Below are 13580 nucleotides of genomic sequence, written 5' to 3' on the forward strand. Positions count from 1 at the left end.
TATAGATCTTCTCATTCTATATCCTAAAAGGGAGCAAGTGTATATTTCAAAAGGTACAGTATCTACCTCTTTTGAACTGAATCTACAGATGGTCCCTGCACTGCGGAAAAAAACATTTGCAACATAACATTATCCAAAAACGGGATGCTCTAGTGCCCTTACAGTGGCAGTGACCTTTCACATAATGAGACCTTTAACAGGCTGCTACGGCAGCATTCTTAGGACCCCTAGTGAACCCCTCACAGATTTACATATCAGAAAAACAGACAACCGTTATCATCACATCCAATGTTGATGCCGCCCTACACTTCTTCAGTGTCTGAATTGTTCTCAAAGAGAGAGAAAACTCCTTCTTCTGACAGCTATCCTACAGTACAAAGCTTCCTGCAAAAAATGGCCTCTGTCTCGGCCCACTAGAGAGGCATTAACGCAGGAAACCTGACTTTACAAACTGTCTAGAAGAGCCTCTTTTGTATTCCTACTTCATACAATGTATAAGATTGTCTTTGTGTAAATATGTGCAGTGCATCTTTTAATTCTCGCTTCTACTTAGACAATATAACAACTTTACCATCTGGGAATAATTAGGTGTATTTTTAGCTCTAGTCTTTTAATGTTTATGATAATACGTATACATACAGTCCCATCACTCTCTCTAATGTTTCATGATTGTGGAGTCCAATTTTTGTGGCTAGATACTACGTGGCCCGCCTCATCTTTATTCTGAATTTCATCAAGAGTGCCTAAATGAAAGCACCAGCTGACAGAAGAAACTGGCAGGCGTTACTGTGAATCCACTCCTTAGGGAATCTTTCCCTTTGCTTCAACCACAAATGAACTGACATCTAAGGGAAGAAAAAGAGCGTTGTGCACTAGCAAAGATCGTGACTGGAAAAGGGAGGGAGGGAGGGAGGGAGGGGGTATTTTTATGACAACTGGAGGCCTCCCAGGACATTTAACTGGTACTGCTCACTGTGTGGATACAGCTTTGGTGGTAAGTAGAGCACCAACACACGGTGCAATGAAGTTTATTTTTGCCTCACATAGAGATCTTATATATTATCCCGTCTCTGCGTCAGATGAACAGAGGAGTTAACAATCAATTCAATCAGTTTGTCATTCAGTCAATATTCTAGTCTATTTAAAACACACAAGTCACATCTGTCACATTCATACTCTCATTAACGCACTTCATATACAAAATAATGGAAGCTTAGCAACACTATCACTAGCTAAATAATGAGCACATTGTGTCTTGTTTGATTTTTAATGGTACAAAAAAAAAGGAATTGTAAAAAGCAACACGCTGTGATTCTTTGGGGGTTTTGTATGGTTATACTTCCTGGCAGAGAGCAGTGACTTCCTGCATGTCTGACAACCTGGAGGTGACGATAAAACTCCAGGAGTAATAAGGAGTTCATTAGTGAGCTTTAGAGGAGCCGGTACGCCGATTTTTCATCCTTTAGAGGGAGCCGGGCTTGCTGACTCCCCGTGTTTCAAGTTCTTATGCTAAGGATAGTTAGTAAAATAGCCAGCTATGAGGGTTGTATCCATCCTTCATCAAACTCTAATCATCAAGCATATTACTCAATGTTAAGTTGTTCCTAAAGACACATACTGGACATTACAGGAAGGCACCATTAATGAGATAGTGTTTCCCTACAGCAGCTGCACACTTGAATGCAATTAATCCTAATAAGTGAACCATCTTCTTTTACTCTTACTTTGTTTTTGACAAAGATGTAAAGGACATTGACAAGACCTCGTCTCAAACAGTCAAACTTTTACTTAGGTAGTAAACTGACTGCACAATTCACAGGCCTTTACTGAACAAAGGGGTCCATCTGTATGAGACAGGACACAGGATTCACTGGCTGCACAGAGTACTAAGACATTCTCTAGAGGTGGATCAAAAATGTTAAAATTATTATATTATCAATCAGAAAACATTACAGTCATTTCTGCGACATGGCAATTAGTTGTTCATTTGCAGGGGATAAATGAAATCATTTTGCATATATATCGCCTCTACTGGTAGCTAGTATAATCAAATAAGTGCTGCATGTAATTATTGCAGAGCAGTTAGCAAAAAAAAAGAAGAAAGTATGTGCTTAAACTAATATCTATAAAAACATATTTTTCATTGCAACGAGTCGTTGATGATTAAATTCAGCAATTAATTGATTAAGTTAACTAGTTAATAGAATTGAATGATGAGTGTTGCTGCATCAGGGTTAAATACAGAGAGGGGGACCTGACGGTGACGTCACGGCTGCCAGCCACTCAGGGCTGGCGTAGTGGTATAGAGCTTCTGTGAATATATGTGAGGGGTGTATCCCATAGTGAGACATAGAAACAAATACTATGAAAGAGAATAACGTTGCATTACACGGTACTTCATCACAAATATTTGGTACAGTAGATGGTCAAGTCTATTTCTCCATTATGGAACGTGATTGTCGTTGTAACCAGTGTCTATAAAGTCAAATGTAAACACTTTTAATATCGCCTGATTAAAGAATCTTCACCAGTAACTGGGGGCATAAGTCTATGTCTTCAATCCAACTTTCTGTTTCTTTTGTCCCAGTCAGCAGTAGACACCGAGTTGCAATCTCAGAAATGCTACACTAGAAGAAGGAACACACAAATTGGTCTCCAGATTCATATATAGCCTTGGAATAACAGGTGAACACAAAAGGTGTACATACCTGCCACAGAATTTGGTCGGGGCATCACAAGGGAGGAGGTGCTGTGTATATGGTGCTGTGGGAGGGGTCTTTTCGGAGCCGGGGGAGTCCTGGGCTCCATGATGTCAGTCCTAGGTAAGGCCTCATTTTGTTTGGCGGTCAGAGTGTCCCTTGTTAGCCCGGGGTGGCGGTCTTTGCTTGCATGTTCCACCATGCCGTCCAAGCCTTCATCCTTGGTCTGGACCTCACAGGAGGCACTGCGCTCCTCATTCTCAGAGGAACTAGTGATGGTTGCTGAGATGCACAAAGAAAATATGGGTGACGTAGGCAGCCAAGAGCTGAAAACTAAATCATACTTCTAAAGGAGAACATATGGTAGGCAACTGCTCACTTGCATTTTCTCATCACTTGAAATTAATCCAAAATAATTATTGCCTTCAACTTAAAAAAAAAATGACTTAATGAGCTATAAAATACAACAAGCTGTTTTTCCAGCCAAACACACCAAACTCATCAATCAACCAGCTTTACTGTATTTGATGTGCTCTTTGCCCTTTTGTATTTAACTATAAATACAATCTCTATTTAGAGAGAAAAAAGTGTCCTATTTTAAGAGAATCAGACCCATAAGCAACAAAGACAGCAGTGTCCCAGTTTTGACAGGAGGGAGCTGAAGCCTCAAGGCTCAAGTGGCACAGGCGACAAAGAGAAACTAGCTGTGGGGTAATGGTACACAAGGACTTACAACTAATTGATGTTGCATCCAACTTTCTATCACGATGTATCACTATAGAGACATCAGTCATATTTGGGATTTCTGATAAGGCAGCCGATTCCATACAGAATTAAATAGGCAGTTTAGTTTCTTTTTTCTAGTGGATGCATGGCTAGGCTTTTGTTTTGGACATGCTTCATCTAGCAGAAAAAACAAATCTGAAACTCTACAACGTGGATTTAAATCATTTGTAACATGCCCAGGATTTCCAGCAGATACAAAGCAACAACTCTCACCTATGATTCCACTGTCTTTGCTCTCCAGGGTGGAGGTCGGGCTATGAGAAGGAAGCCCAGGGCTGTTCCCGGTGATGAATCCAGGAGCAGAACCAGGGGCGGGGCTGGGCACAGGGTGGGAGAGCGTTCCACTGGGGCTGGTGTTGGAGCTGCAGTGCGGTGAAGGTAACGGTAAGGGCTGGTACAGAGGCTGGCCCCCTGCACTGTGGCTCAGGGTGGAAGAGGGGCTCTCTGAGCAGGGGGAGGCAGTGCTGCAGGTCAGAGTGGAGCTTGGACTCCCCCCCTGAGCGGAGGAATCACACTGAGGAAGAGAGAGCAGAAACATACATTGATACATAATACCAAGGAGGTTAAAGGGACATATAGTTATGATATGAAGTGAGACATTTTATCTACTGCATGTAATATTTCTTTGTTTTGAACAGTAGTTAATTCCGAAAAATAATCAGTACACCAGTGTGCATGATAACGTTTGCCTTTGTCATGTGACTGAGTGTGTTTGTGTGTGCACACAGATAGGAAATGAAAGGATAATTCTAGTGATTTTCATGCTGGCTCTCATTTTCCCCCATTTTTCATAATAACTGCTCACTGTGTTTGAAACTCGCTGCAGACATCATCTATGGTTCAACGTAACCAATACAAACACATTTTTCTGTTTGTCACCGGGCAATGACAACAATTTAATGTGAACTTTAATCAAAGGAGCCAGGCAGTTTAAATATGAACAACCCAATCAACCCAGTATTAGAATGGCAAATGAGCGTACCAGTCTAAATTACACACCTACCAAAATATATTATGCAAGTTGTGGGGCGGCTGTGGCTCAGTTGGTAGAGTCATCACCTTTCAACCGAAAGGTCGAGGGTTTGATCCCTAGCTGGGTCCGACGTGTCCTTGGGCAAGACACTTAACTCTGCATTGCTCCCGCTGCTTGGGTGGCGGTGTATGACTGGATTAGTGTTGTACTTACTCTCTGATGTACGTCGCTTTGCATAAAAGTGTCTTCTAAGTGAATTGTAACATTGTAAGTTCTCAGTATCTGATATTTGGTAAAAGTACCACTGCAGTTCATGTTACTGCATTAGAATTTGTGCTTCAGTTCCTTTTGCATAGCAACAGCAAGGAATGCTCTACAGCAAAGCAAAAATACAAACGGATTCTGAGCACAATAAGTCATCATGGGTGGAGGAGAGTACAAAGAGAGCCAGTCAGATGGAAAAAAAAGAAGATCATTTTCAAACAGCCATCACGGCTCTATCTGAGGAGTACCTTCTACTTGAAATGGAAATGAGTCTATAAAATCATTTTTTCAAAAATAAAGAAAATATTAACATTACATAATGTAGAATAATGAGTACATCCACACAATATACTGTATATTTGAACCTTTAGTACCACTGCAATAAGTATTTTATTATAGAGCTTATTATATCATATTTTAGTTTGAACTGTAAAAAGGGATTCCTAGTGTTATGTGATGTTGAAGTTTATGGTTATCTTGTGATATTCTGTATTAGTTTCTTCTTAGTTATATGTTATAGCAATATTAATGTAAGTGTTTAAACTTGTCTCCTAAATATGATTTATTTTCACTGATCTTTAAAAATATTTGAGCTCACTGCCAAAATTGCTGTCATCGGCACTTATTTAAAAAAGCAGCAGTAAAGGATCTGTGTGAAATGTTCAGAGGAGAGTAAACCTTTTAACAGAATATTGATTAATATGTGGAGATCTTTTTCGAGGAAAACAAGGCAAGCTTTTACTTTTATTCTTATCCTTGTAGTTTTGTTCACGTGCCTCTTAGGTCTCCTCATTACTGATGCAACGTTTCTGCAAGGCAGATAGATACTGTAGCAGACCAGGCAGCAGAGTTGAAGCAGCTCACTGTTATTCCCTTTATACCAGAGCCTCATCTATCTTAGCCAGGACAACCCACATTCCTCATATGAGCCGCGCTATCGCTGCGAAACTGAGTGAATCTGGAGCTCAGGTGGTGGAATGAGGCTGAGAAAATGGGCCAAGGCTGAGCAACACAACGACATAGAGATGGAGAGACATAAGCACATCCAATAACTGTAATACAGATAGTGTAAGCTTAGATAGAGTTTAAAAAAACACAGGACTGGAGAAGCACAGCAGCACAAATAATGATGCTTCAAGATATTGATCCATTTTTCCAAATAGGATTTGAGTGCATTTATCAAACAGCGTATGAAATGCATACTTTCATTTCACATTACGACATTGTAATAAAACTATCAACTAATCCTAATGTCTAAATGCTTTTAGAACAAATTAAGTTTATGGTGTCACTGTTTGGCGTAAAAGAAGAAGGTTGAAGGTTGTAAACCATCCATCACATTTTTATAAGACAGCAAAGGGCCAGTAAATCAATACGCTGCCCTACCTTCTTTTCCCTCCTGTCCTCCATAGGAGAGCTAGCAGTGCCAGGCGTTGCTTCTCCCAATAAGAAGCATAGTCTGGTCATCAGTTCCTGGGTAGAAAGGGAGGAGCCCGAATGGGGCTCCACGTGGAGGTCTGTAAGACACACACAATCAGGATACATGCATTAACAAGCAAATGGAAACCCGGACGGCCAGATGAGACCGTCGTCAAACTGATGCTCTCGTTTCGGCTCAGACCGCTCCTGACGTTCCCACCCAGCAAGCAGCAAGCGGACTGCAGGAAAATGTGTGCATCCACAGGTCAGCACAGCCCCAGCTGCCCTGATTACGGATGCACAGACTGTGGCTTTCCAGTCCCTGGTTGAGGCAGCAGCAAGAGGTTGTGTGAGGTTGTGAGTTTGCCTGCGCACACGCCTGCCAGGTGCTCTCGGTTAAAGACGGGCTGTGAATTTCAATGAGCTTCGTGTCAACTGTGGAACAGTGTGAAGGAGTGCCTCAGCTCTGCCTACGTTGTTTCTCCTGGAGAGATTGGCTGACACTGGCCATGTGCTGCATTCATTTATCACTCTTTAAGGCTCCCTGATGCTTTGACCCCTCAACCCCAGCTCCTCTAAAGGTCCATGCACATATCTGCAGAGTAAGGCTTCTAACAGCTTTTACATCGCAAGCGCAAATACATTCCTCTGTTCTCACACCTTACCTATGTACAGCTATCAACTGAGGAACATGAATAATGAGTAGGCATATCAACAAGATGACAGCACATCATGGATAGCAGGAACAGCTCACCCCTCCTCACAAGCATCTTTGCGTTTAGATATCACATTCATCTAGCACTCCCTCCACAGATTTTTTTTTCTGTCTTGCTGGCTCACGCTCTCTTTTTGAAAAGAAACCGCATCACTTCATGTTGCGTTTAACCCAAGTGTATTTAAACTTGAGCTTTGAGAGGATCAAGGTCCACTTTGAGAGGGAAGCTCGGTAATAATTGTTCCATAAAGCGCTCCAGCTCTAGCCTTTAATAACTTTTCACTTCAGATTGAAAAAAAAAGAATGTGAAGAGTCGGTGGGTAGACGGGGTGGATGTGTATTTGCAAGAGGGGGAGGAGAGAAAACTTTGCATTTAGTAGGCAGAGCACTGTGATCCAATCTGGAGTAACATGAGGACATACTGAATGTCCAGTACTATTCATCAAACCACCTAGCAGTTGCTATTGGAAACGGGAAGCTGAGAGGTGCCTGGCAACCAGGATTGAAGAAGCCTCATATAAATCTGTTAAGCCTAAGGGTAGCCCTTTGGTCAAAAACACAAGGAAAGCTGCTGGAGATGTAAATATTCACACCATGTTTCCTTTAATTAATCAAACCTGAACTGTGGGAACAACACACAGGCAAATCAGGGGAAAGACTCAGGACAAACTGTGATAACACAAACCCTCTTTCAATGACACACTGAGGATAACACAGACATCACTATCTCTATACGGATACCTGAAAGACAAAAACTTAATGCAAAGCTTCTTTCAGATGTTATTAAAACACAACCACACGCTCACTTTTCCCTGTATCTCATCAGTCATTCTCCCCCTCACCTCTACCACATTCATTCTCATTCAGCCCGCCTGATCAATACCTGGAAAAACAGACATGATGCTCAACACACGCCCACACGCTCCCATTCTCACCTCTGTGGTCTGCCTTGCCACGGCACGAGGCAAAGACAAGAGGTTCTCTCGCATTGGAAGAGCCATCCACATACTCCGGCTTCCTTACCCGTCCTTCGGCCACAGCAGAGAGGGAGAAGGGAGAGGGAGGGGGAGAGCAGGCAGGGTGGGAGGGATTGAGGGTGGAGATAAGGAGGGATATGAAAGAAAGTGAGAGAGAGAGAGACAGAGAGAGAGAGAGAGAGAGTGTGAGATTAAGCCTCCCCAGATGAGATCTCTGGTGCAGAATTTGAATTGTGTCCCCTGAGTATAAAGCAGTATGTTCAGAGTGCGAGTTACGCATGCAAACAGAACAATATTCACTGTACCGTGGGCGTTTATCTATAATATATTAACACTGCTAATGTCTGTGTGTATGTGTGTGTGTGTGTGTGTGTGTTTGTGTGAGATGGCAGGGACAGCGGTGCACTCATATTGATGCATGTGGGTGTGTCTCAATTTATGCAACAACATCTGAGGCTTCTTGCGAGCGCAGAATCTTTAGTACAGGATATCATTAACAAGGATGAAATGTTTGAGAACACTGATTCTGCACTCAAGGTTATTTGATGTTTGAATCCTGCTGTGCAGTCTGACATACAGCTGGATGTGTGCTTTTTTGCACAACCACCAAATGTAAGAATGCCTTGATAGCATGTATTTTTGGTATACTTGATGTAGTTTTATTTTATGGTTCGGTGTAGTCAGGGGAAACAAGGCAGCGCTGCATGCAATGAAATGTAACAGCATCGTTTTCTGAATGGCTCTTCCTGCTACAGGACACTGCCACCTAGTGCTTTTCCAAGTTGAAGACCCCCACCTAGCAATCATAAACTGGTGGTTGCTAAACAACCTTCAACTATAAGATTTAACTTGACTGGAAATGTCCCAGATCATTTTCATGTTTTACATTATTGAATAACTTATTTCCCATTAATAACCATACAACACACACTTACTGTATTAGTTCAGTTACAAAACATGTTTAAACACGGATTATTCTGCTTTAACTTAATGAATAAGGAACTTATGAAAGCTGTTAATTTTATTGTGATTTCACTTGAATATTAAACAATCATTTTGCAGAGTGATTTAGGTAGATTTGATATATTTTCACTTTCATCTACTGATTGGGGAAAAGTTATTCTCTACTCTTTAATCAAAGTTAATACATAGCCTACTATTATTATCTTCTGAAATTGCAACTCATTTTTGATTATATAGTCATTATCCAACCCACACAACTGTGATGTGTAAATATGAAACTTCAAGTGTACACACGGTTTAGTTTATCTCTCAGGGCTGCCTGTGTGCATGAGAATTATATTGATCAAGCAGCATTGAAGGCCTGCGCTTGTGAAATGAAACATTTTGCTCCTGAGCATGATGCATTGTTATTTATTTTTTTTAAACCACAGATAGGTTCACGGCAATACCAAATACTTTTACAGTAAAGTAGGCGATATCGTCTGTCCAGCTGGTAAACCATTTTAATGGAAGATGTAAACATGTGTAGAGAGTGCAGATTTTTTTAATGTACGAGAGAAGAAGATGTCATTTTTAACAAGGGGAAAGGAAAAACGACTAAATCTTTGGTAATACACTGTGTATCTAACAGTTGACTATAGGGTTTGACAGGGGAAAGAAGAGATGGAGAAATGCCATGCATAACTCAAACAAGTGTCCCAATTCAAAGCTATATGTGTAACTTAAAGACATATGGCACATTTGCATGACTGCGCCAACAACCAACATTACATGAGATGCTTTTTCTTTTAGCCCAGATGGTGCAAAAAAAAATTTTTTTTCAGAAGATTACAAGTTGTCTTTAAGCATGACATTATTAGATATTTTATTAAATTAATATAGATCCAAACTCTAAAAACAATCTCATAATCGACCTCCCTAATTGGGGTTCCTTTGCCTTAAGTAATCTTGTTCAATCATTTACTCTGACAATCTGTCTCATGGTTCTGGGCCCAGGGGGCACAGTCTGTATGCTCTTCTATTTGCTGTCACATGCATGGAACAGCTGAACGCACAGAAGCTCTCTCTGCTAATCAACCCAAACCCATGAAAGCTTTCTGCTGTTTCTGCCTCTATCCCCTCGTGCACAGCGTCTTGTCATGTTCAGGCCTTCAGACTGAGAGACCATGAGGCTTAGTTTTAATCACTACTTTCAATAAACCCACCTGTGAACCTGATGCATGACTGTGAGGGAACTACGTCAGCTGGGCGTGGAAGAAGAGGGGAGGAAGGTAAAGAAATGGACACCCCCTTGGTCAGTCTCTTCCTGTTTGCTGGGCTTTGGGTGTAACCGCTGTTTCTGTCATGGAAGTGAGTGGCATGCCCGGCTCCCTCTCTTTGCAAGGTGCCTCCACCTGCACGGAAAAGATGGTGTACAAAGAAAGAACAGTGCAGATGTAAAGGGTTAGAGAAGCATCGTTTAGAAAGCTTTGGCATAGTTGTAGTAGGGTGAGTTGATTGAACAGAAGTTTGGCAGAGTTAACATATCGCAGGGAGAGCATAATGAAATATGTCTCACATAAGGCTGCGATGGAGTGAACATATCTTGTCTTGGAGGCATATTGCTTTGTGAGGTAATGGAAAGTTGGCAATACCAGAACATCTATTCAAAGTAATGGGATTGCACTCAATTAAGAGGCTACACACCTAATAATAATTCATTCTAATATTTAAATCATTTTAATGTCCTCTTTTATAGCACTCATTAAGCCTTATCCTGTGTATTCAAAAAGGATTATGCATTAGAAGTCACTAAGCCAGGTGATTACAGAGGCCTTATTGCTACAGATATTGGTTAAACCAGATTGTAATTCTCCTTGTGGTATAATTCAGCCATTCACTTTTAACTATCATAAATGAGTTTGCTGTTATCACTATGAGCAAAACAACAACTCAGAGGTCCACTACATATATTACAGTTCACACTATGTGCAGTTGAATAATCCCTGAAAGTGTTTGCAGATCATTGCCTTGAAATGTTTCATCATGAGCTTCTGTGAAGAAGTGATATCTCCCTCAGATGATCAGAGCCATTCATGTACTGTAAACATACTATATCATTTTAATGAGACTGACACACTTCTCTATCTTTCTCTCTGTTCTTCCTATACCCAGAGCAGCAAATGATTAAATATTAATGTGCAACATGGTTGCTCTAATACTGAGCTCTACTTATGTTCATCTATCTTCACTGTGCAGTCTGAAATAGCCATGGTAATTGCAGAAAGACAAAAGAGCTCTACCCTGCGGAAAAAATAACGCAAGATCTTAGTTTTGTTTCAACAGCCCACATGATGAAGTTGCTCATTAGACTTTACAGTGTCAATAATAATCCAAAAAACACATTTAGTTGATTTACAGCACAGAGGAATGTACCTCAAGTCTGCAGGATCTTCTCATTCAGTTGGGGCCGACTCATAAATTCTGGTGCAATTCAGTATGTTTTTAGTAGGTCAGGATGTTTTGCCTAACCTACTCTAACTTCTCCTGACACACTTTAAATGCAAGCAGTGGGACACTGTGTGAAGGACAGAACACACTGATGAATTAGGCTAATTGAAATGGCTCTACTTAAATCACCCAAGAGAAGAGAACCTGAATATCGCTGTCAAAATGCAATAGATGTAGTTTATAGTGTGTATAACACATGATATATGACAAGATAAATATTGGTTTGCGGTCAATAGAGTACATATTTCTATCTATTTTTATTCATGATATCAGGGATCCCAAAAAGGAAAATGTATATGCTTTTAAACTGTAAAGAAATATATAATCAAGGTAAGCCCATGGGTAAAGGCAAAAGGTGACACACATGGTTTAAAACTGAGCTTAAATGCCACAGTTTTGTATGCGCAGGTACTTTCAATATTTTTATCCTTACCTTGATGTCTTTGTTTCTTTTTTTCTCCTCGTTTTCCTCCTCCGTCTCTCTTGTTTCCAAACACTGCTCTGAACATGCTGCAGCTGCGCTGTTGCTTCACTGTTTACTGCCTGTGGAAGAATTAACGAAACATTCCTTTAAATAACAAACACATTATTTCAGGCAACATTGCCCTCACAGTTGTTCTTAATTCAACAGCTAGGGCACCAGCTTTATTTGGTGGTATCTGGAGAAAGTAATTACTAGGCTATTCAGTCTTTTAAAGTAATTTCGTCACATTTACCAACTATTTAATTCACATTAATGAAACCACACAAAGAGATTAAGTCATGCTTCAACAAATCTAACAATTTACCTGTTCTTACGTCTTCGTTGATGCCTGCATGTCTGCGCATAAATCCACAGGAATCTGGGAGAGCATTTCAACTCGCGGAGCCCAATGAACAAGTGCTGCAGCTCCTCCGTCACGGACACGCGCGTCAAAGCACGTGCGTGTTTGCCTTGCAGCGCAGGCTTCCATTGATAATTCAATGTTTTGATTCATCTCGTCTTCATCTTGTTATTTTAACTTAAACTACAAGTGTTTTATTATTTGATCATCAATTTCTAACTGCTATAACTCCAAACCATTCCAATAAAAATAATGATTATGATTTCAATAAATGCAGAGGCTAATAGCCTACATTGAAAGTAACATGTAGCCTACTAATGAAACAGTGTTGATTTCTGTACTTAGCCTGACATTAGATTTAATAGATAGATCTTTACAAAGAAATATCTTTGGTGATCATTAAAGTGTATCTTTATCTTTATTGTCATTGCATGTAAATACAACGAAACTCAGTTGAAGCAATCCTGTTTGCAGCATATAAAATATAAAATATGTACAGATAAACCAGCACACAAACACAATCCAAGCACATCTCACCCATACCCACTTACACATTCATACCTGTAAACATTTGTAAAAAGAATTGAATAAATACTCTATAAATTAAAATATAGGGAGTTAAAACTTAATTGATTGCACTCTACTTAAAACTGATGCATGCAATTGTAATGAAATGTAGCCTAATTGTCATTAAGAATATAAATTATACTGTAATAGGCTCTTGCTCTCTGTATCATGTCAAGCAGGCTTATAACTTTTCTTTAGGCTGACTTGGGTAAAAGATGCTAGGACGAGAATTGCATGCACCTCGCCGGAGAAAAAAAACTACGGCAGATGTAATGTCACCCTACATAGCCCTCTGTGAAGTTCCTATACATCCTTCAGAGTCAAACACTATTAGCAGCTCATATTTAAGCAGGCCAATGAAAACGCATCTTCTCTCGAGTCTATCGAACAATGAGAACAAACGACTTTGTCAAGCTTCAGATGCTTTGTCATCAAAGATCTTGCCCAAGAAATATGACTTATTCAGTTTTAAAGCTGTACTGCGAGGTGCATGCAGTTCTTGGCATAACACCGGGTTAAAGAGAATGTGAGAAAGTAAGCAGTTTTTTTAATGGGAACTTAATTCATGTGTTAATCACCCAGTAACGTTATCCAGTTAAATTTGTAAATGGGCCATTCTACCGAATTGGTTCAAAGTCAGTTTGGAAATATTTTGAAATTGAAAAAGTTTTATTTCCAAATTCTTTTCCCTATATATATTGTTCCATATCTGAAGTACACATATCTAATAAAAGAACAATCAAATTTGATATTGTATTTTTAGACTGTTTTGGAATGTAGTCTATCTCCCCAAATTTGTATATAGTATTAAACTATGATAAAAACAACATTATGTTAACCTGTTAGTATTATGTTTACTTCCCTTATGTAAAGATTATTTAAGTTTTTATTGAAGGTTTTCAC

The 13580-nt window shown here is 40.0% G+C and overlaps 1 protein-coding gene across 4 annotated transcripts in view; it reads right to left on the reverse strand.

Moving 5' to 3' along the window:
* Positions 1 to 12169, reverse strand: part of tanc1a (tetratricopeptide repeat, ankyrin repeat and coiled-coil containing 1a) — a 36080-nt gene extending 23911 nt beyond the window's left edge. Inside the window, exons 1-7 of one of the 4 annotated variants that reach the window (XM_065952829.1) lie at positions 12075 to 12126; positions 11720 to 11829; positions 10002 to 10190; positions 7792 to 7884; positions 6109 to 6239; positions 3699 to 3999; positions 2709 to 2981 (exon numbers count right to left, since the gene is read on the reverse strand). In XM_065952829.1, the coding sequence (XP_065808901.1) occupies positions 2709 to 2981; positions 3699 to 3999; positions 6109 to 6239; positions 7792 to 7884; positions 10002 to 10190; positions 11720 to 11795 (1063 nt within the window). In that variant the 5' untranslated portion in view covers positions 11796 to 11829; positions 12075 to 12126. Of the gene's footprint in view, positions 1 to 2708; positions 2982 to 3698; positions 4000 to 6108; positions 6240 to 6895; positions 6927 to 7791; positions 7885 to 10001; positions 10191 to 11719; positions 11830 to 12074 lie in introns of those variants that run through there. The other 3 variants (XM_020637884.2, XM_065952831.1, XM_065952830.1) reach the window with 3 other exon arrangements.
* Between the last annotated feature and the right edge of the window lie 1411 nt (positions 12170 to 13580).

Source organism: Labrus bergylta, chromosome 3 (genome assembly GCF_963930695.1).
Source record: "Labrus bergylta chromosome 3, fLabBer1.1, whole genome shotgun sequence".
Classification (NCBI taxonomy): Eukaryota; Metazoa; Chordata; class Actinopteri; order Labriformes; family Labridae; genus Labrus; species Labrus bergylta.